The following is a 24,280-nucleotide window of genomic DNA, read 5'->3' as shown; positions in this document are numbered from 1 at the left end:
GAACACATTTCGTCAATAAATTTCGCATATTGAATTTTGAAGTTTAATATAATGCAACAATTGAGCTCGACTTATACAAAGGATATATCATAAAATCGTAAATTTCCGTCGAATTTTAGGGGGTCGACTTATACACCGAGTCGACCTGTACACCGGCAAATACGGTAACTTTATTTAGTGCTTATCACATTGTTAGATAGGTTTAGGGACGGGATTGGTTGACGAGCCGCCGTGACACTTCGCAGAGGCTCATGGGAATTTGCCATTGACAGTGACACCGTGAACCAAGAAAGTGGCGCTGGGAATGACAATCTCCTAAGGTAAGATTTTTCTGGTTGATAAATGTCAGATAAACGGCTGATACAAACACAGTCCTTTTGATAAAATAATATTAATTGCGTGGATATAATGGTTTAAAGGGTTTTCATCACAATTGGACTACAGGCAGACCTCCAATTATGCTGATAAACTTGGCCAGAAACTTAAATGAAATAATATAACATTGAGTTAAGTACAAACATACGTAATGATGGTTTAAATTCAATGAATCAATAAATTAAAAGAGACAAAGACTGACCTATTGATCTTTTCTGTCTGCGTTAAAGCTGGGCAGTTGACTTGACAAATAACTAATTTTAATTGACTAGGTAGACACACACCGGGGCTCGATCAACCCCGGCGGGGCCTCCCTTGGGCGAGGGTGTCTGGTGATAATGGCCGAAACACTCTGTGACCCCAAGGTCCACTACTGATGACGTGTCTACGAAATTCTGACGCTCAAATTACCCACAACAAAGACGACTTAATGGGATCCCTTCTAAAGAAAGCTGTTGGTTGAATATAAAAACAAGATATTAGGTCAAAAATACTTCAAAGTTAATAGACATAATATAATCCAAGGGTAGGACTTTAGGTTGCTTTCTTCTCTCACTTTTCACTATTTTTCCATCTTGCTGGCCGAAGACCTGGGTAGCGCCTCAGCTACTCGGGGGAGGTTCTGGTTGAGGTGCATTCTCACTTCGCCGTCCTTCGTACCCATTCCAGAATTTATGCGACTCCGGTACGGCGAGGTTTACTGAAGGAGACATGCGCCGGCCTGTGCCTTCCGCTGCCTTCTATCTAACCAACTGGGTCGGCGGACCCTTTGGGGAATGTGTAGCGAGATAACCTTATAACCCTAACCCTAACCCCCTAACCCTAACCCCTAACCCTAACCCTAACCCCTAACCCTAACCCCTAACCCTAACCCTCATCCCGACCGCTTCACACTCGGCTGCGAACCGTTCCAGCGAGAGCTGGAGATCACGGCCTGAAGAAGCCAACAGCACCACGTCATCTGCAAAAAGCAGAGACGCGATGCTGAGGTCCCCAAACCGGACCCCCTCAACGCCTCGGCTGCGCCTAGAAATTCTGTCCATAAAAATTATGAACAGAATCGGTGACAAAGGGCAGCCTTGGCGGAGTCCAACCCTCACTGGGAACGAATCCGACTTACTGCCGGAAATGCGGACCAGACTCTGGCATCGGTGATACAGGGACCGAACCGCCCTTATCAGTTGGCTCGGCACCCCGTACTCCCGAAGCACCCTCCACAGAACCTCCCGAGGGACACGGTCGAACGCCTTCTCCAAGTCCACAAAACACATGTGGACTGGTTGGGCAAACTCCCATGCACCCTCGAGGATCCTGCCGAGGGTGTAGAGCTGGTCCACTGTTCCACGGCCAGGACGAAAGCCACACTGCTCCTCCTGAATCCGAGGTTCGACCTCCCGACGGACCCTCCTCTCCAGCACCCCTGAATAGACCTTACCAGGGAGGCTGAGGAGTGTGATTCCCCTGTAATTGGAACACACCCTCCGGTCCCCCTTCTTAAAGAGGGGAACCACCACCCCAGTCTGCCAATCCAGAGGCACTGTCCCCGATGTCCACGCAACGTTGTAGAGGCGTGTCAGCCATGACAGCCCCACAACATCCAGAGCCTTTAAGAACTCTGGCCGGATCTCATCCACCCCCGGGGCCTTGCCACCGAGGAGTTTTTTAACTACCTCAGTGACTTCGACCCCAGAGATTGGAGAATCCGCCTCAGAGTCTCTAGGCCCTGCTTCCTCAATGGAAGGCGTGTAGGTGGAATTGAGGAGGTCTTCGAAGTATTCTCCCCACCGACTCACGACGTCCCGAGTCGAGGTCAGCAGCACGCCATCCCCACTGTAAACAGTGTTGACGTTGCACTGCTTCCCCCTCCTGAGACGCCGGATGGTGGACCAGAATTTCCTCGAAGCCTTCCGAAAGTCATTCTCCATGGCCTCACCGAACTCCTCCCACGCCCGGGTTTTTGCCTCAGCAACCGCCGAAGCCGCGTTCCGCTTGGCCATCCGGTACCTGTCAGCTGCCTCCGGAGTCCCGCAGGCCAAAACGGCCCGATAGGACTCCTTCTTCAGCTTGACGGCATCCCTTACCGCCGGTGTCCACCAGCGGGTTCGGGGGTTGCCGCCACGACAGGCACCAACGACCTTACGGCCACAGCTCCGGTCGGCCGCCTCAACAATGGAGGCGCGGAACATGGTCCACTCAGACTCAATGTCCCCCGCCTCCCCCGGGACGTGGGAAAAGCTCTGCCGGAGGTGGGAGTTGAAGCTCTTCCTGACAGGAGATTCTGCCAGACGTTCCCAGCAGACCCTCACAGAGCGTTTGGGTCTGCCAGGTCGGACCGGCATCTTCCCCCACCATCGGAGCCAACCCACCACCAGGTGGTGATCAGTTGACAGCTCCGCCCCTCTCTTCACCCGAGTGTCCAAAACATGCGGCCGCAAATCCGATGACACGACTACAAAGTCGATCATCGAACTGCGGCCTAGGGTGTCCTGGTGCCAAGTGCACACATGGACACCCTTATGTTTGAACATGGTGTTCATTATTGAAAATCCGTGTCAAGCACAGAAGTCCAACAATAGAACACCGCTCGGGTTCAGATCAGGGGGGCCGTTCCTCCCAATCACGCCCTTCCAGGTCTCACTGTCATTGCCCACGTGAGCATTGAAGTCACCCAGTAGAACGATAGAGTCCCCAGAAGGAGCGCTCTCCAGCACTTCCTCCAGGGACCCCAAGAAGGGTGGGTACTCTGAGCTGCTGTTTGGTGCATAGACACAAACAACAGTCAGGACCCGTCCCCCCACCCGAAGGCGGAGGGAGGCTACCCTCTCGTTCACCGGGATGAACCCCAATGTGCAGGCGCCCAGCCGGGGGGCAATAAGTATACCCACACCTGCTCGACGCCTCTCACCGTGGGCAACTCCAGAGTGGAAGAGAGTCCAGCCCCTCTCGAGAGGGCTTGTACCGGAACCCAAACTGTGTGTGGAGGCTAGTCCGACTATATCTAGTCGGAATCTTTCTGCCTCACACACCAGCTCGGGCTCCTTTCCAGCCAGAGAGGTGACATTCCATGTCCCAAGAGCTAGCTTCTGCAGCCGGGGATCAGACCGCCAAGGTCCCCGCCTTTGGCTGCCGCCCAGCTCACATTGCACCCGACCCCTTCGGCCCCTCCCACAGGTGGTGAGTCCATGGGAAGGGGGACCCACGTTTCCATTTCGGGCTATGCCCGGCCGGGCCCCAACTGTTAGACATTATTTGTCTGATAATCTACCAAATCTTTGAATTGAAGAATTTGTGATTTAATTAATAGCTTGTTGTTATGTTCAGGGTAATCAGACTTGTATATAATTCTAATGGCCTTCTTTTGAAAACTATTCTGAATTACAACTTTGGATCTTATATTACTTTGCAACAATATACTCGGTGACAGATTAGGCAGTATAATCACATATGTTAACTTCAGTGCCCACACTGTATTTATGTATGGTTATTTGTTAAATCAAGTACTGTTAGACATGAAATAGGAAGTGTTTAACATAAATGTTATGGCTACTCACCATTGTAGCTCGCTCCTGGTCAATGATACGAGCCTCTTCTTGCAGTGGAAAATTTGCAGCCAACAAACACCGTGGAACCTAAAGGAATGAAATTAAACATTAACATTTCGCCTGGACGAATATTCACACGTACAACGCAACGCGGTTACACTTCTGCTAGCGCCTCAGCTACACGTTGCTATTACAAACGTAAATCTCTTTCAACACAATGAGTGTTACTTACCGTGTACGCTGTAGACGGTCAAGTTGCAAGCAGAAAATAAAGATGTTTCTGTTGATATTCGTCGTTGCTCAGTGGCTCACGGCCATCGCGCCAACAGATTTGAATTTTGGTGGAAGTTCCGCCAATTACGTCATATCCGCGGCACATGACTGCGAAGCAATACCCGCTTATCTGAAACGGCAGTTAAAAGTAGAGTTACATCAAGTTTTCTTGGAATCTAAACGAATGAAAGAAAACTATCATTTGGCCACAACCAACATTCACAGATACAACACAATGTGATGTGCGGTGTTGAGGTTAAAGGTTGAGTGAAGGGCCCTCGTTTTAAACTACTTTTTTGAAAAGGAGTGGGAACAAGTAAGACGTATTTAATTTATTTATTGGGAAGTAGTAAGACTTATTAAATTTATTTAATCTACTTTTCTTCCCAGGCAAAATTTGATGTGCTGCAATTCCAAATTTCCAAAGTGAATGAAGGAATGAAATCCTTTAAATTATGATTTTGTATAAATACTAGGCATAAACACAAAATCTACGGCACAAAATGGGCAGACTTTACTTGTTTGAAAAGGACTGGTTACAAGACAGACTTTTTTAATTTATTTAATGGGAAGAAGACTTATTTAGTTTAATTGATCTATTTTTGTTCCCTGGCAAAATTCGATTTGCTGCAATTCCAAATTTCCAAAGTGAATGAAGGAATGAAGTCGTTTAAATTATGATTTTGTATAAATACTAGGCATAGACACAAAATCTACGGCACAAAACGGGCAGACTTTACTTGTTTGAAGAGGACTGGTTGCAAGACAGACTTTTCTGATTTATTTAATGGGAAGAAGACTTATTTAGTTTATTTAATCTCTTTTTGTTGCCTGGCAAAATTGGATTTGCTGAAATTGTATTTTGCCAAATCTTGACTTGAGACCTGGGTTAGGGTTGTGATCTCTGACTGACGACTGGGCGAGACTCGAGTAAGAGATGTCCAAACGAGCTCCGGCAGGGCGGGTCAAGGCGGAGCGAACGGACGCCTTTCAGGCCGCCAATGACGAGCTGAGAGCCAAACTGATGGACGTCCAGTTAGAACTTCAGCAGGAGAAGAACAAGGTGAAAACCTCAACAGACAGACACTGCCTTCCTCCCTGCCTGCTTCCCTGCCTGCCTCCCTGCCTGCCTCCCTGCCTGCCTCCCTGCCTGCCTCCCTGCCTGCCTGCCTCCCTGCTTGCCTCCCTCCCTCCCGCCCGCCCTCCCTCCCTCCCTCCCAGTTTCCCCGATGTAGATTTGACATGCGTGTGCCATGACTGTGTCAGCCTACGTCAACAAATGCACCGAGGACGTCAGCACCACTAAGAATATCATCACCCGGGGCAACCAACGACCCTGGATGACTGAGGAGGTACGTCAAACGCTACGAGCGCGGAACTCTGCCTTCAAGTCTGGCGACAAGGAGACACTGAGGACAGCGAGAGCCAACTTGAACCGTGCCATCAGGGTAGCGAAGCGAGACCACAGTCGAAAAATTCAGGATCGTTTCCACGACGCCAACAACACCAGGAGTATGTGGCAAGGCATACGGGCGATTACAGACTACAACTCACCCTCCCCCCCCGGTGGGTGAAGTTGATGCTTACTTTCTAAATGGTCTAAATAACTTCTTTGGGAGGTTCGAGGCACTAAACGGCACTCCAGCAGTTAAAACTGTCCCCCATCAGGAAGAGGAGGTACTCTGCCTTGACTCCGCCGATGTGTTGAAGACCCTGAGGAGAGTCAACCCCCGTAAGGCCCCTGGCCCCGACAACATTCCTGGGCGTGTGTTCAGGGAATGTGCAAGTCAGCTGGCTGGGGTCATCACAGACATTTTTAACACCTCGCTAGGCCAAGCCACAGTGCCAGCGTGCTTTAAGACTGCCTCCATCATTCCGGTGCCGAAGAAACCTCAAATCACCTCATTTAATGATTACCGGCCTGTTGCACTGACTCCGGTCATGATGAAGTGCTTCGAAAGGCTGCTTAAAGATCACATCGTTTCCAGACTCCCCCAATTATTTGACCCGTTCCAGTTTGCCGACCGGCAAAACCGCTCCACTCAGGACGCCATCTCCTCCGTTCTTCACCTGAGCCTGGCTCACCTGGAGGAGAAGAACACCCATGTTCGGATGCTGTTCCTGGACTTCAGCTCAGCGTTTAACACCATCATCCCACAGCATCTAGTAGGAAAATTGGAACACCTGGGCTTCAACACCCCCCTTCGCAACTGGCTGCTAGACTTCCTCACCAACAGACCTCAGTCAGTCCGGGTCGGACAGAACACCTCTGATGTCATCACCCTCAGCACAGGCTCCCCTCAGGGCTGCGTCCTGAGCCCCCTGCTGTTCACCCTGATGACACACGACTGCGTCCCCAGGTTCACCACCAATCACATCGTGAAGTTCGCAGACGACACAACGGTGGTGGGGCTCATCAGAGACAACAACGACCTGGACTACAGAGAGGAGGTGGAGCAGCTGGTGGGCTGGTGCAGAGACAACAGCCTGATCCTGAATGTGGAGAAGATGAAGGAGATCATCGTCGACTTCAGGAAAAACCAGCCTCACCACGCTCCACTGATCATCAACAGCTCAGCTGTGGAGGTGGTCAGCAGCACCAAATTCCTGGGGGTCCACATCACAGAAGACCTCACCTGGACTATGAACACTACGGCACTGATCAAGAGGGCACAGAAGCGCTTGTACTTCCTGCGGAGGATGAGGAGAGCCCACCTGCCCCCACCCATCATGAGGACGTTCTACAGGAGCACCGCCTCCGATTGGAAGAACGTGAGGAGAGTGGTGAGGACAGCAGAGAGGATCATAGGGGCTCCTCTTCCCTCCATTCAGGACATTTCATCTCAGCGCTGCATGTCCCGTGCCCGTAACATCATCAATGACCCATCACACCCCCACCATGGACTGTTCTCCCTGCTGCCCTCTGGGAAGAGGTTTCGCACAATCCGCTGCAGGTCCACCAGGTTCTGCAACAGCTTTTTCCCTGCTGTCATCAGACTGTTGAACATTAGAACTGTTGAGCTCTAAACTGAACTCTGCATCACACATTCACAGAACTGTACTTTATGACACTACGGACCTCTATCTGGCACTATCTCGCACTACCAACTTTACTGAACTTGTGTAAACCCTTTAAATAGAAGTTTAATACATGGTTTAGCATTCCTCTGCACACTCTTGAATACTGTTTTGCCTACTTGCACTATTGCATAATTAGCACTGCTGCACTTTATACTTATTTGTAATATATATATACAGTATATGTATATATATATTTTCATAGGATATGTTACTTCTATTCAACTGCAATATCACTACTTTGTTGTAAGCCGTGTGCAACGAAATTTCGTTTTGTATGCACCATGTGCAGACAAGATGACAATAAAGTTTGTCTAAGTCTAAGTCATGTCAGGTCAGCTGTCTGGAGAGAGAGAGAAGTCAGGACCTGCGGGCGGAGCACCACCGTGCCACCGCCGCCATGACGGAACTCAAAAGCAAACTCCATGAGGAGAAGCAGAAAGAGTTAGCCGTTACCAGGGAGACATTACTGCGGCAGCATGAAATGGAGCTGATGAGAGTGATCAAAATCAAAGATGGAGAGATCCAGCGACTGAATGCCTTGGTCCTCAGCCTGAGGGACGGCTCCATGGACAAGGTGATCCGCTCAATCCGTGTCTGACTATCCGCACGCCACGTCGGGCTCCGATGCGGCCGCTACCGTATTGTGTAGCTTGTCCCCAGTAAGCGTCGCGGCGCTCCGTTGCGGTCTCAACGGCCCGATGTGGCGCAATGTCTGCTCAGGTGAGGAGCGGGGGCGCTTTGCTGGCGGAAGTGGAGGAGACGTGGCGGTGTCGGGAGACCGAGCGGTGTCGCCTCCACCAGGAGCGCGGAAGAAGCCCTGGCAGCGGCCCAGCAGGCCTGGCAGTCCCGAGCGGCCGAGCTCCGATCGGCTCATCACCAGCATCGGGAGGAGCTGAGCCGAACCAAGAGAGACTGCGAGAGGGAGATCCGCCGACTGGTAGGACTGATCAGATGCGCGGTGCGTGGCTATGTTCCCAATTTCGTTGTATACCTGCAGTGAAATGACACCTAAGGCATTCTATTCTATTCTATTCTATTTCACAAGAAGAAAACGTCCGGTTGCTCGCTTCGCTTTTGTCACAGCAATGGTGTTCTAGTCGATTCAAGATAAAAATTGGCCGGTTGCTCTCTTTGTTTTTGTCACAATTCTGGCAAATGAGTTTGCCCGCCTGCCTGAGCGCTCCCCGTTTGTACATCCAGATGGATGAGATCAAGCTGAAAGACAGAGCGGTTAGTGTTTTGGATAAATCCCTGGGGCCGGCCACGTCAACCGCCTTCAGCTGCAGACTCAGGCTGCCGAGCAGCAGATCGCTGCCCTGAGGGATTCCCAAAGGGCGGGCCTAAACTACCTTGGAAGTGGGGTCAACGGCGCTACTAGCAATCCTCTTCATAGCGTAAGCCACCTCATCACACACTTGCAGTACGCATGACTTAGTTCGTTGCTGGAGGAAGGTAGCACAAAAACAGTTTTGAACTTTGAACGAGTGGTTGTGTGTGTGTGTTGCGGGGCGTTTTCAGTCTCAGGAGGATCGGGACACGCGAAGGTTTCATCTGAAAATCGCTGAGCTCAGCGCAGTCATCAGGAAACTGGAGGATCGAAACGCCCTGCTTTCTGAAGAGCGCAATGAACTGGTAATTTATTGACGGCACGCTTGAAGGTTTGCGCTACGTTTGATGCGCGCCATCCAGCGAGGCACCCATTGCGCTTGCTTATTAGTTGAGCGGCGCGGCGAGTCGGTTGTCCGGTAGATGTCTTTTATTGGGAGCCAAAGCCACGATTCCGTTCAAACCGATGCAAAAGGAATGGATACGTTCTGGCCCGCGTGTTGTGCGTCTTTCGCATCCCGCACTTCATGCTTGCAGCTTAAGCGACTGAGAGAAACAGAAAGCCAGTTTCTGCCACTCCTGTACAAAAACAAACGCCTGAGCAGGAAGAATGAAGAACTCTTGCTGGTGCTGTGTCGCCTTGAAAACAAAGTGCGCTTTGTCACCCAGGAGAACGAGGAGATGGCAAGCTTGGTAAGTCGACGCGGACAACGGCGGCGTGCCAACAGAGTCCACTGCATTTGTGTTCCACAGAGAAGGCCTAGTTCGCTCAATGACCTGGAGCGCGGTTGCGGCCAGCAGGACGGTGAAATGGAGTTCCTTCAAGTTGTGGAGCAGCGGCACATCATCGACGACTTGTCCAAGGTCTTCAGGCAGGCGACTCGGTGCACGTACGGCAGCGCCGCGCTCGCTCGCTGTCGCCAGGAAACCTTTTCCGTCCAAAGCTTGGCCGGCGGCCGCCATCCAAAAAATTGGCCCCTTAAATTCCGACCTTTCAAGCAGGAGCATTGTGCGCACGCGTTTGAACACGCTTTAGACTTGTTTTGCCGTTTTCAGCAGCTCAAAGCTCCCGTTTTGTCAGCGCCTTTGCCACTCGCTGTGCGCTGAAAACGACGGACTCGCCCGGCTGCTCAGCCCGTCAACCATGAGCCGCGAGCGCGACGTCATTGTCCGTAGGCAGCTAGTGGCAAAATGCACCCTGTTAGAGTTGCGCTCGCTCCAACTTATTTTGCAAGAACTACACGGGAGACAAGTAAGTTCTTTTGGACACCTGCAGGTGGAGAGTCCATCCGTTGTACGAATGAAGTCTGACTCTCGGCTCCTGCACGAGCATTTTTATTAAGAGAAACAGGGTGGGTGTAAGAGTGGATTGAATAGAGAAAGCCCTTGACCTCTAGTCAAAACATAGCAAGGGATGTTTTACGACTTTGTGTAGGAAGGGATAAGCGATAGGGATAAATAAGGGATAAATAATATTATTTATTACAGGTTGCAGTCAAAGTCAAAGCAACATAATTATACGATAAATATAATCTGGAAAACCCTGACACACCCTGTAGTTGTCACTTTTGGAAAAGACTAGCGTCCCTCCAATCATCGCCGGTGACGGGTTTTTCAGGCTCTGGAGACAGGAGCTCATGTCAGAAATGTCATCGTGAGTCGCGTTTGTTTCTGCGCCGGAGCCGTTCGTTCCCTTTGCATCCAAAGAATCTCAAAGGCGGATTATTTGTGTCGACAGGAGAGAGATTTGCTGCTACGATACCGACGTCGAGAATCTCTGAGGAGGAACAAAGCGTGAGGTCCTGCAAGGTGAGTCTGTTTGTTTGCGGCTGCTTGGTGTTGCGCAAGATGAAATGGCCTTTTTCTCGCTATCGTTCCTCTCGTCGATTCATCGTGAGGTGTCGCTTCAGTTTGTTCAGAGAGATGTTTGCTTCCGCGCCCGCAGGTCATCGAAACATTTTACGGCTACGACGAAGACGTGTTGGTGGACTCGGACGGATCGTCCTTGTCTTTTCACACCGACAGAACCCCCGACACGGAACCCGAAGAGGTAGCCCGCCATTTCTGCCAGCGTATTGGCGCCAAACATTCCTCTTCAGCCTGGAATCGGACTCGTCTTTGCGTCGCGGGTGCTTTGTCGCCGGTCTGACTGATTCTGGTACTAGTGCTGTGTTGCATTGGTGTGTGCATGAGGAGGCGGAGCTTCGCTACCGCCAGCTGACGCAAGAATATCAAGCGCTGCAACGAGCCTACGCTCTGCTGGCCCAGACCAGCGGAGGGGACTACGACGCCGAGAAGGAGATCAAGGTGGCGCCCCTTCCCGCAACCCCCGGCCGGGTCGCAGCCTCCCCGTTCTCACCCAGCCTCGGGTGTTCTCTGGTCTGAAAGGAGGAGGAGGAGCCTCCCTCCTCCTCCTTTCAGACCAGAGAAAAGCTGATGGTAGTGTCAAACGCACCTCTTTCAATAAGGTGCCCCCGGCTTCCCGGTAACGGGTTTGTCTTAGCCGGGTTCGGAGATTCGTCCGTAATCTAACCACCCGAGTTAAATTAACTCCACCGGAATCAATCTAATTTCTGTACGACGCCAATCCCTCTCAAGTCACCCTAAGCTCGAGCCGAGTAACTCAATTCGAGGCAAGACTTCGAAGTGACCGCATCGTATTGATGGCTCCCCGCTAATGTTTGAAGTTCTTATTATGTTACGGATATTTTTAGATGTCTTTGTTAAGACCTCAGGGATTCGTTTGTATAGCGCACCCTAGCTCTAGTTTTGCCGAAGTAAATGTTGATATGGGTCCGTTCTACTTGGTCGCTCAAGCAGCGAGCCGACCAACTTGTTTATTCGAAAGAGAATCGAATTAATAAAAGTGTGACAATAATAGCATTTAAGGAGAAAATTAATGCACTTTACGTTATTAATTCTAACTTCTTATATGTAGATCTAGCACTTAACTGTCGGAGTGCTTCATCCCACTTGATTGCTTAAAAAGAATAACAACTTTCTTAAAACGAATAAAAATGTCTTACTCTATTTAGATTTGCCCAGTAATTAATTTGGAAGGCAAGTCTATTTTTCGATCGTGTCCTGTTTAACTTTTGACGCGGCCCGACAAAATTAAGAACTGGGCCACGCCCGACGGACAATCGAAATACTTTTATCCTTCACCAACTCAAATAATCTATTTTAACCATCGTCGTTATTTTATTTAGAGGAAGTAAATTTTCAAACGAATTCACTTTTGACAAAATTCACTCTTCCCTTAAATATCTACAAAAGTTATTTAATTCTCTAACATGTTCGGAGTTACTTTTTACGCGGCCCGTCAAAAGGGGAAACGGGCCTGCGCCCTTCAAATAATTAAATTACTTTCAGTTCTACACCAAACCAATAATCCAATTCAAACACTTCCGTTAATTTATTCAGACGAAGCAAACTTTCAAACGGATTGAAATTCACTCGTGTCTCAAATAACTACGAAAGTTATTCAATTCTCTAAAATTGTCTGATGTTACTTTTTATTACGGTCCTATGTTATACCATAATAACCCCCCGCACATTAATCAAATTGTCAAATCAACCCCGAACCATCGATTGTACATTCAGTACAAATCAGCGCACAACAAAGTAGATGAATATACACAACACATTTATTGAAGAAACATGAAATAGAATTACAAATCTTAATCACTCCAGAAACCGAACAATTTCACCCACTGATACCCGTGTTAATAAAATCATTCAATCCCAGAACAATTCGATTGCAAAACACAGTTCATGAAAGAGGGAATCAATTTTTAGCCAAGCAAAGAAATCAAGAAGTAAAAATCACATTTGTGCTTCTCCAAACAATTTATGTCACGCCACTATTCTCATAGTGACGGACGGGTCCCTTGATCGAATTGACTAACAATATTGCTTTAAGCTGTTACAGAATACATTTTTAGCCAAGCAAAGAAATCAAAAAGTAAAAATCACATTTGTGCGTCCATGCGTGACTCACAATCCGACACCGTGTTCCTGTTTTATTTCTATTTTAACTTGCTTAGCTTATTTTGGCCCCTTTTTTGGTCTCATGTTTTGGTCTGGCGCCATCTTTTGGACAAATTTGGAATTTCAGCTCTGCCAATTTATTCCTGTGAACAATCCATATTTTACCATTTGCACCATCTCTTCCCCCCATGTTACATGACAGTAGAAATGGGTCACTATCAAAGCAGAGTAGCAGATCTGGAGTCAGCGCTGAAGCAACAAGGACAGGTAAGCTTATCAATGAGCACACCTTTTTCTCAGACAAAATAGCTACATTCTTCAGTCACTCATTCGTCTGGCATTACTGGACCAACCCCCCCCCCCGCCCTGAACGTGGCTGGGAAAATGCGGAGAAAAGCAAATGTCATTTTCCAGTCAACCAAACAATTTGTGGATGAAAATGACACAACATTCCAAAGCTGTCCACGCGTTTGTCTCTTCTAGAATGTCAAGTGGGTGGAGGAGAAGCAGCTGCTGCGTCAGAGCAATCAGCAGTTGGCCGAAAAGGTGACGGAAAGAAAGGCGCTGGGCGGAGTCGCTTGGCGTCACACCCGTCCGGAAGCCCCGCAGATGAGGTCTGACTGTCTTTTCAGGTCAGGCGGATGGAGGCGGAAGAAGCGCGTCTGAAAGAGCACATCCAGGATATCCGAGACCAAAACGAACTGCTTGAGTTCCGCATCCTGGAGCTGGAGGTGGGAAGACTCGCACAAGCGTGTTGAGGCCAGAGATGTGACGGACGGACGGATGCACGGATGCATGCCTCTGCCTTTCAGGAGAGGGAGTGGCGCTCCCCCGTCTTGAAGTTTCTGCAAGTCCGTTTCCCAGACGGCCTCAGCCCTTTGCAGATCTACTGCGAGGCCGACGGCGTGAGCGTACGTAAGGCGTCCCTCGCAACCCTAACCTTAACCTGAGGTCCCAGAACACCTTACATTGCTCCTTGCGCCTTTCCCCAGGACATCGTCATCAGTGATCTGATGAAGAAGCTGGACATCCTGGGCGATAACGCCGTAAGTGTATGTCGAACTCCTTATGTTCGCACTCCACGAGACTCGGCGGCTCAAATATGACTTTTGGATAGCTTTGCGCTGAAAGAACCTTGTTGACGCTGTGCCTTTGGGCTCTTGCAGAATCTCACCAACGAGGAGCAGGTGGTCGTGATTCACGCCAGGACCCTTCCCACCCTAGCCGAGAAGGTAACGCGCACGTCCACGCACGCTCTCGCACGCTCTCGCATTCTGCTTATGTGACAGCAGCCTTTCCTCAGTGGTTAGAATACATCAAAGTGACCAAGTCAGCACTTCAACAGAAGATGTTGGACATTGAAAGTGAGAAGGTAGACAGACACGCGACATCAGCCAAGGGGAACTCGGGGCAATGTGCCCCAACAATTCTGACCTTGAGCTGTGCTAGGATATGTTCTGCAACCAGAAGGGCTACCTGGATGAAGAGTTGGACTTCAGGAAGCGTTCCATGGACCAGGCTCATAAGGTAAGCCGCCCTCAAATCTCCCGCCGGACCACTGATGGACGAGGATTGCGGCCCAGAGGATCATGGAGCTGGAGGCCATGTTGTACGAGGCGCTACCGCAGCGGGACTGCCCCGCCACGGACGGCGAAAAAGCCAGCCACGCTGGCGTGAATGACGTGCTGACGGCGGATCAGAGACAAGAGCTTAGGAGCGCCGTGGACCAATGGAAGCGAGCCCTGATGTGGGAGTTGAGGGAGCGCGACGCTTGCATCTTCCAAGAGAGAATGGATCTGCTGCACAGCGCGCAACAGGTAAGGGCCCAAAGCCAGCCCGGCACTTACTTGCACGCTTACTGGCTTTTGAAGGCTACTTTCCATTTGTCCGTCCTAGAGGAACAAAGAGCTGAAAGAATTCATCGAAGCTCAGAAGAGACAAATCAAACAATTGGAGGAGAAGTTTCTGTTTCTCTTTCTAGTCTTCTCCTTGGCCTTCATTCTGTGGCCCTAACACCAGCTGGTGAGTGAGCTCCAGCGGCACCGCACTCGACACCTCCGATACACTGCCAGCCGGTCTCAGACGTTGGCAGACGCTCCGATGCCGACGTATACCCCCCGCCACGGTGACAGAGGCACCGCGTCACACCGGCGCTCATCCAATCAGAAGGCAGGAAAGGCAAATTCACATGCAGGGCACTCTTGAACCAGAAGAGAGCGCCACAAAAAACGGTTGTTGCCCCAAACGCGCACTAAAAAGGGTCAGAATAACAAGAGTCCCACCGGCCAGCCGGGGCCACCCGTCCATCCATTTCTTCAGGGGGGGAAAAAATTGGAGTCACCGGTGAGTACATTTTGCATTTAGCTCTGCTTTTCTGCTTCTGTCTTCAAGTGTGTGGCATCCTGCGACCAAAGATTCAGCCAACCCCAAAGCGGTTGACCTCAACGTCCCACCACCATTCCTACCAGAGCAGGTGACGTGATGCTTTGGACATCCTTCCGTCTCAGATGCCCAAAAGTACTCTTTGCCACATCTGCGGCAATACGGTGTCTTTTCAAAGGTGCAAATAAATCCAGCGTGGGCGGAACACGCACGTCTTCGGTTTTTCCCGCTTTGTTTGTGTGACAGCTGTTGTGAAAATTTTACACAAATAAAGTTGTATAGTACAGGTTTGGCCAAGCCGCAACTCCCGAACCGCATGCGGCTCTTTTATGTTCATATCAACATTTGTGTGTGTGTGTAGGTGTGTGTGTGTGTGTGTGGGGGGGGGGGGTGCGTGTTGGCTTCACTTGAGTTCAATTTAGTATTTTCGTCAAAAGCGCATGTGGTGAAATTCCACAAAGTAGGATGGGCAAACACATTCCAGTAAACTATTAGTGTCAATTGGGCTCTCGAAATGGCAGGGAAAAGATGCACAGCAAAACGAAAATATGTAGATGAACACAGGACGTTTTTATCAGAGTGGGAAAGTTTCTATTTTTTGTTGAACGTGATGGCAAACCATTCTGCCTGATACGTCAGACCCCAGCGCATTTCAAAGATTCAAATCTTCAGCGCCATGCACTTCAGCTCACTCCATGCTAACATTGATCAGGCGTCGAACCCGCAACATCATGCTTAAGAGGTGGACATGCTAACCAGTGCGCCATTATGTCAACGCATAACAACTGTAAATCTACTAAACAAAACAGCGGTTGCTATATGACATCTGCCGCGTGTGGTCACGTGACAGACGTCACGTGATGGGCAGAACTTCCGCCGGAATTCAAATCCGCGGGGAGAGTTAACTTGTTTAAAAGGGAGTGGGCAGAAGAATTATTTAATTTATTTAAATCTATTTGGAGTGTGCGCCATTATGTCAATGCATAACAACTGTAAGTCTACTAAACAAAACAGCGGTTGCTATATGACGTCTGCCACGTCGTGGTCACGTGACGCGGACGTGACGTCGACGCCTACTTTACATCCCACCGATCACAGGACCCCTCGGCTGCATAACCGCGCCCCCTTCCCAACCAATCGGATTTGCTATACGCGAAAACTACGCCAATGGGCGGAACTTCCGCCAAAATTTAAATCCGTGGGCGTGGCTCGCAACAGGAAGTAGGAAAATGGCGATGTTGACAAAGACACAGCGGATGGTAACATACGACTAACAAGAGAAATGTTTTTATTTTCTGCTTGCAACTGGACCGTCCAGAGCGTACACGGTAAGTACAACTAATCGTTTTTAAAAAGAAGTACTTTTGTTGCCCTGAAAAGCGAGTGAGTGTGGCGTTTGGGGGGAACGTCGAATTTCGACGATTCTTTCTGGTCAACGGTTGTAAATGATTGCGTTGATTAAAAAAGAAAACTTGATGTAACTCTACTTTTAACTGCCGTTTCAGATAAGCGGGTATTACGTCGCAGTCATGTGCCGCGGATATGACGTAATTGGCTGAACTTCCACCAAAATTCAAATCTGTTGGCGCGATGGCCGTGAGCCACTGAGCAACGACGAATATCAACAGAAATATCTTTATTTTCTGCTTGCAACTGGACTGTCTACAGCGTACACGGTAAGTAACACTCATTGTGTTTAAAGAGATTTACGTTTGTAATAGCAACGTGTAGCTGAGGCGCTAGCAGAAGTGTAGCCGCGTTGCGTTGTACGTGTGAATATTGGTCCAGGCGAAATGTTAATGTTTAATTTCATTCCTTTAGGTTCCACGGTGTTTGTTGGCTGCAAGTTTTCCACTGCAAGAAGAGGCTCGTATCATTGACCAGGAGCGAGCTACAATGGTGAGTAGCCATAACATTTATGTTAAACACTTCCTATTTCATGTCTAACAGTACTTGATTTAACAAATAACCATAAATAAATACAGTGTGGGCACTGAAGTTAACATATGTGATTATACTGCCTAATCTGTCACCGAGTATATTGTTGCAAAGTAATATAAGATCCAAAGTTGTAATTCAGAATAGTTTTCAAAAGAAGGCCATTAGAATTATATACAAGTCTGATTACCCTGAACATAACAACAAGCTATTAATTAAATCACAAATTCTTCAATTCAAAGATTAGGTAGATTATCAGAATAATAATGTCTAACAGTAATTGATTTAACACATCACGATAAGTAGATTGAGTGTGGGCACTCTCAAGTTAACATATGTGATTATACTGCCTAATCTGTTACAGAGTATGTTGTTGCCAAGTAATGTAGAATAGATCCAAAGTAGTAATCCAGAATAGTTTTGAAAAGGCCATTAGAATAATAAACAAATCTGATTACCTTGAACATAATAGTTAAGTGTTGAATATGTCCTATGAAGTCAAAATTTGGCACCATCATGTGGTGAAATTTGGAATTGCATCACATCCAATTTTGCCTGGGAACAAACAGATTAAATAAATCTTAGACTTAAATAAGCCACTCCTTCTCAAACAAGTAAACTCTTCCCATTTTGCGCAGTAGATGTTCTGTTAATATCTAGTATTTATACAAAGTCATAATTTAAATTGCTTTTAACCTTCATTCATCGCTTCAACCAACATTACTCGCTCTTATTACCAACTTGTATCGATTTAACTGAGCGTTTAATACTTCCTATCAGGTCTCAAGTCAAGATTTGGCAAAATACAATTTCAGCAAATCCAATTTTGCCAGGCAACAAAAAGAGATTAAATAAACTAAATAAGTCTTCTTCCCATTAAATAAATCAGAGAAGTCTGTCTTGCAACCAGTCCTCTTCAAACAAGTAAAGTCTGCCCGTTTTGTGCCGTAGATTTTGTGTCTATGCCTAGTATTTATACAAAATCATAATTTAAACGACTTCATTCCTTCATTCACTTTGGAAATTTGGAATTGCAGCAAATCGAATTTTGCCAGGGAACAAAAATAGATCAATTAAACTAAATAAGTCTTCTTCCCATTAAATAAATTAAAAAAGTCTGTCTTGTAACCAGTCCTTTTCAAACAAGTAAAGTCTGCCCATTTTGTGCCGTAGATTTTGTGTTTATGCCTAGTATTTATACAAAATCATAATTTAAAGGATTTCATTCCTTCATTCACTTTGGAAATTTGGAATTGCAGCACATCAAATTTTGCCTGGGAAGAAAAGTAGATTAAATAAATTTAATAAGTCTTACTACTTCCCAATAAATAAATTAAATACGTCTTACTTGTTCCCACTCCTTTTCAAAAAAGTAGTTTAAAACGAGGGCCCTTCACTCAACCTTTAACCTCAACACCGCACGTCACATTGTGTTGTATCTGTGAATGTTGGTTGTGGCCAAATGATAGTTTTCTTTCATTCGTTTAGGTTCTAAGAAAACTTGATGTAACTCTACTTTTAACTGCCGTTTCAGATAAGCGGGTATTGCTTCGCAGTCATGTGCCGCGGATATGACGTAATTGGCGGAACTTCCACCAAAATTCAAATCTGTTGGCGCGATGGCCGTGAGCCACTGAGCAACGACGAATATCAACAGAAACATCTTTATTTTCTGCTTGCAACTTGACCGTCTACAGCGTACACGGTAAGTAACACTCATTGTGTTTAAAGAGATTTACGTTTGTAATAGCAACGTGTAGCTGAGGCGCTAGCAGAAGTGTAGCCGCGTTGCGTTGTACGTGTGAATATTCGTCCAGGCGAAATGTTAATGGTTAATTTCATTCCTTTAGGTTCCACGGTGTTTGTTGGCTGCAAGTTTTCCACTGCAAGAAGAGGCTCGTATCATTGACCAGGAGCGAGCTACAATGGTGAGTAGCCATAACATTTATGTTAAACACTTCCTATTTCATGTCTAACAGTACTTGATTTAACAAATAACCATACATAAATACAGTGTGGGCACTGAAGTTAACATATGTGATTATACTGCTTAATCTGTCACCGAGTATATTGTTGCAAAGTAATATAAGATCCAAAGTTGTAATTCAGAATAGTTTTCAAAAGAAGGCCATTAGAATTATATACAAGTCTGATTACCCTGAACATAACAAGCTATTAATTAAATCACAAATTCTTCAATTCAAAGATTTGGTAGATTATCAGACAAATAATGTCTAACAGTAATTGATTTAACACATCACGATAAGTAGATTATACTGCCTAATCTGTTACAGAGTATGTTGTTGCCAAGTAATGTAGAATAGATCCAAAGTAGTAATCCAGAATAGTTTTGAAAAGGCCATTAGAATAATAAACAAATCTGATTACCTTGAACATAATAACAAGCTAAGTGTTGAATATGTCCCATGAAGTCAAAATTGGGCACCATCATGTGGTGAAATTTGGAATTGCATCACATCCAATTTTGCCTGGGAACAAACAGATTAAATAAATCTTAGTCTTAAATAAGCCACTCCTTCTCAAACAAGTAAACTCTGCCCATTTTGCGCAGTAGATGTTCTGTTAATATCTAGTATTTATACAAAGTCATAATTTAAATTGCTTTCAACCTTAATTCATCGCTTCAACCAACATTACTCGCTCTTATTACCAACTTGTATCGATTTAACTGAGCGTTTAATACTTCCTATCAGGTCTCAAGTCAAGATTTGGCAAAATACAATTTCAGCAAATCCAATTTTGCCAGGCAACAAAAATAAATTAAATAAACTAAATAAGTCTTCTTCCCATTAAATAAATCAGAAAAGTCTGTCTTGTAACCAGTCCTCTTCAAACAAGTAAAGTCTGCCCGTTTTGTGCCGTAGATTTTGTGTCTATGCCTAGTATTTATACAAAATCATAATTTAAACGACTTCATTCCTTCATTCACTTTGGAAATTTGGAATTGCAGCAAATCGAATTTTGCCAGGGAACAAAAATAGATCAATTAAACTAAATAGTGTCTTCTTCCCATTAAATAAATTAAAAAAGTCTGTCTTGTAACCAGTCCTTTTCAAACAAGTAAAGTCTGCCCATTTTGTGCCGTAGATTTTGTGTTTATGCCTAGTATTTATACAAAATCATAATTTAAAAGATTTCATTCCTTCATTCACTTTGGAAATTTGGAATTGCAGCACATCAAATTTTGCCTGGGAAGAAAAGTAGATTAAATAAATTTAATAAGTCTTACTACTTCCCAATAAATAAATTAAATACGTCTTACTTGTTCCCACTCCTTTTCAAAAAAGTAGTTTAAAACGAGGGCCCTTCACTCAACCTTTAACCTCAAACCCGCACGTCACATTGTGTTGTATCTGTGAATGTTGGTTGTGGCCAAATGATAGTTTTCTTTCATTCGTTTAGGTTCCACGGTGTTTGTTGGCTATATGTTTTCCACTGTCAGAAGGATGAAAATACAAAGTACAACGCTTGGACGTGGGCGACGACGTCACCGGTGAGTCCTTCCTTCCTATTTATTTACCTTCTAGGTGCTAGAGGCTAAGTGTTAGAAGCTAAGTGTTAGAGGCAACACAATAACCCTAACCCTAACCCTAACCCTAACCAAATGATTCCCGAGCGCGGCACCGCTGCTGCTCACTGCTCCCCTCTCCCCCAGGGGATGGATTAAAATCACATGGGGATGGGTTAAATGCAGAGGACAAATTTCACCACACCCAGATGTGTGTGTGACGATGATCATTGGGACTTTAACTTTAATACGAACAACACAACACAATACGAACAACTCAACACAATATGAACAACTCAACACAATATGAACAACACAACAAAATACGAACAACACAACACAATACCAACAACACAATACCAACAACACAATACAAACAACACAACACATTACGAACAACACAACACAATACGAACAACACAACGATACCGCACTGAACAACACGATACCGCACTGAACAACACGATACCGCACTGAACAACACGATACCGCACTGAACAACACGATACCGCACTGAACAACACGATACCGCACTGAACAACACGATACCGCACTGAACAACACGATACCGCACTGAACAACACGATACCGCACTGAACAACACGATACCGCACCGAACAACACGATACCGCACTGAACAACACGATACCGCACCGAACAACACCATGCCGCACCGAACAACACCATGCCGCACCGAACAACACCATGCCGCACTGAACAACACCATGCCGCACTGAACAACACCATGCCGCACTGAACAACACCATGCCGCACTGAACAACATTATGCCGCACTGAACAACATTATGCCGCACTGAAACACACCATGCCGCACTGAACAACACCATCCCGCACCGGACAACACCATCCCGCACTGAACAACACCATGCCGCACTGAACAACACCATGCCGCACTGAACAACACCATGCCGCACTGAACAACACCATGCCGCACTGAACAACACCATGCCGCACTGAACAACACCATGCCGCACTGAACAACACCATGCCGCACTGAACAACACCATGCCGCACTGAACAACACCATCCCGCACTGAACAACATCATCCCGCACTGAACAACATCATCCCGCACTGAACAACACCATGCCGCACTGAACTACACCATGCCGCACTGAACAACACCATGCCGCACTGAACAACACCATGCCGCACTGAACAACACCATGCAGCACTGAACAACATTATGCCGCACTGAACAACATTATACCGCACTGAACAACATTATGCCGCACTGAACAACACTATGCCGCACTGAACAACACCATGCCGCACTGAACAACACCATGCCGCACTGAACAACACCATGCCGCACTGAACAACATTATGCCGCACTGAACACCATGCCGCACTGAACAACACCATCCCACACTGAACAACACCATCCCGCACTGAACAACACCATGCCGCACTGAACAACACCATGCCGCACTGAACAACACCATGCCGCACTGAACAACACCATGCCGCACTGAACAACACCATGCCGCACTGAACAACACCATGCCGCACTGAACAACACCATGCCGCACTGAACAACACCATCCCGCACTGAACAACATTATGCCGCACTGAACAACATTATGCCGCACTGAACAGCATTATGCCGCACTGAACAACATTATGCCGCACTGAAAAACACCATGCCGCACTGAACAACACCATGCCGCACTGAACAACACCATGCCGCACTGAACAACACCATGCCGCACTGAACACCATGCCGCACTGAACAACACCATGCCGCACTGAACAACACCATGCCGCACTGAACAACACCATGCCGCACTGAACAACACCATGCCGCACTGAACAACACCATGCCGCACTGAACAGCACCATGCCGCACTGAACAGCACCATGCCGCACTGAACAACACCATGCCGCACTGAACAACACCATGCCGCACTGAACAACACCATGCCCCACTGAACAACACCATGCCCCACTGAACAACATTACGCCGCACTGAACAACACCATGCCGCACTTAACAACACCATGCCGCACTGAACAACACCATGCCGCACTGAACAACACCATTCCGCACTGAACAACACCATGCTGCACTGAACAACACGACGCCGCACTGAACAACACCATGCCGCACTGAACAACACCATGCCGCACTGAACAACACCATGCCGCACTGAACAACACCATGCCGCACTGAACAACACCATGCCGCATTGAACAACACCATCCCGCACTGAACAACACCATGCCGCACTGAACAACACCATGCCGCACTGAACAACACCATGCCGCACTGAACAACACCATGCCGCACTGAACAACACCATGCCGCACTGAACAACACCATGCCGCACTGAACAACACCATGCCGCACTGAACAACACTATGCCGCACTAAACAACATTATGCCGCACTGAACAACACCATGCCGCACTGAACAACACCATGCCGCACTGAACAACACCATCCCGCACTGAACAACACCATCCCGCACTGAACACCATCCCGCACTGAACAACACCATGCCGCACTGAACAACACCATGCCGCACTGAACAACACCATGCCGAACAACACCATGCCGCACTGAACAACACCATGCCGCACTGAACAACACCATCCCGCACTGAACAACACCATCCCGCACTGAACAACACCATCTCGCACTGAACAACACCATCCCGCACTGAACAACACCATGCCGCACTGAACAACATTATGCCAAACTGAACAACATTATGCCAAACTGAACAACACCATGCCAAACTGAACAACACCATCCCGCACTGAACAACACCATCCCGCACTGAACAACACCATCCCGCACTGAACAACACCATCCCGCACTGAACAACACCATGCCGCACTGAACAACACCATGCCGCACTGAACTACACCATGCCGCACTGAACTACACCATGCCGCACTGAACAACACCATGCCGCACTGAACAACACAATGCCGCACTGAACAACACAATGCCGCACTGAACAACACCATGCCGCACTGAACAACACCATGCCCCACTGAACAACATTACGCCACACTGAACAATATTATGCCGCACTGAACAACACCATGCCGCACTGAACAACACCATGCCGCACTGAACAACACTATGCCGCACTGAACAACACCATGCCGCACTGAACAACACCATGCCGCACTGAACAACACCATGCCGCACTGAACAACACCATGCCGCACTGAACAACACCATGCCGCACTGAACAACACCATGCCGCACTGAACAACACCATGCCGCACTGAACAACACCATCCCGCACTAAACAACACCATGCCGCACTGAACAACATTATGCCGCACTGAACAACATTATGCCGCACTGAACAACATTATGCCGCACTGAACAACATCATGCCGCACTGAACAACACCATGCCGCACTGAACAACACCATGCCGCACTGAACAACACCATGCCCCACTGAACAACATTACGCCACACTGAACAATATTACGCCGCACTGAACAACACCATGCCGCACTGAACAACACCATGCCGCACTGAACAACACCATGCCGCACTGAACAACACCATGCCACACTGAACAACACCATGCCGCACTGAACAACACCATGCCGCACTGAACAACACCATCCCGCACTGAACAACACCATGCCGCACTGAACAACACCATGCCGCACTGAACAACACCATGCCGCACTTAACAACACCATGCCGCACTGAACAACACCATGCCGCACTGAACAACAACATGCCGCACTGAACAACAACATGCCGCACTGAACAACACGACGCCGCACTGAACAACACTACGCCGCACAGAACAACACGACGCCGCACAGAATAACACAATACCGCACAGAA

At 47.6% G+C, this 24,280-nt stretch overlaps 2 protein-coding genes across 4 annotated transcripts; both read left to right on the top strand.

Moving 5' to 3' along the window:
* Positions 1-5,090: 5,090 nt before the first annotated feature.
* Positions 5,091-7,883, top strand: LOC137839747 (janus kinase and microtubule-interacting protein 3-like). The gene is made up of 2 exons (XM_068649107.1): positions 5,091-5,253; positions 7,603-7,883. Exons 1-2 carry the CDS (start codon positions 5,128-5,130, stop codon positions 7,867-7,869), a joined length of 393 nt encoding a protein of 130 aa, XP_068505208.1. The 5' UTR covers positions 5,091-5,127; the 3' UTR covers positions 7,870-7,883.
* Positions 7,884-8,418: 535 nt separating this feature from the next.
* LOC125987519 (janus kinase and microtubule-interacting protein 3-like) lies at positions 8,419-15,272 on the top strand. 3 transcript variants are annotated; one of them, XM_068649105.1, is made up of 13 exons: positions 8,419-8,665; positions 8,790-8,903; positions 12,790-12,854; positions 13,071-13,133; positions 13,220-13,318; positions 13,400-13,498; positions 13,580-13,633; positions 13,754-13,819; positions 13,891-13,959; positions 14,037-14,114; positions 14,171-14,404; positions 14,484-14,609; positions 14,979-15,272. In XM_068649105.1, the coding sequence occupies exons 3-12, from the start codon at positions 12,795-12,797 to the stop codon at positions 14,598-14,600; spliced, it is 939 nt and encodes a 312-aa protein (XP_068505206.1). In that variant the 5' UTR covers positions 8,419-8,665; positions 8,790-8,903; positions 12,790-12,794; the 3' UTR covers positions 14,601-14,609; positions 14,979-15,272. The 3 variants fall into 3 exon arrangements, with proteins under 3 accessions (XP_068505206.1, XP_068505207.1, XP_068505205.1); XM_068649106.1 differs by lacking the exon at positions 14,979-15,272 and having other exon boundaries at positions 12,793-12,854; positions 14,484-14,932; XM_068649104.1 differs by lacking the exon at positions 14,979-15,272 and having other exon boundaries at positions 14,484-14,932.
* The last annotated feature ends 9,008 nt before the right edge of the window (positions 15,273-24,280 follow it).

Source organism: Syngnathus scovelli, chromosome 19 (assembly GCF_024217435.2).
Source record: "Syngnathus scovelli strain Florida chromosome 19, RoL_Ssco_1.2, whole genome shotgun sequence".
Classification (NCBI taxonomy): domain Eukaryota; kingdom Metazoa; phylum Chordata; class Actinopteri; order Syngnathiformes; family Syngnathidae; genus Syngnathus; species Syngnathus scovelli.
The sequence above is the reverse complement of the archived record's forward strand: the minus strand, read 5'-3'. Positions and strand labels throughout refer to the sequence as shown.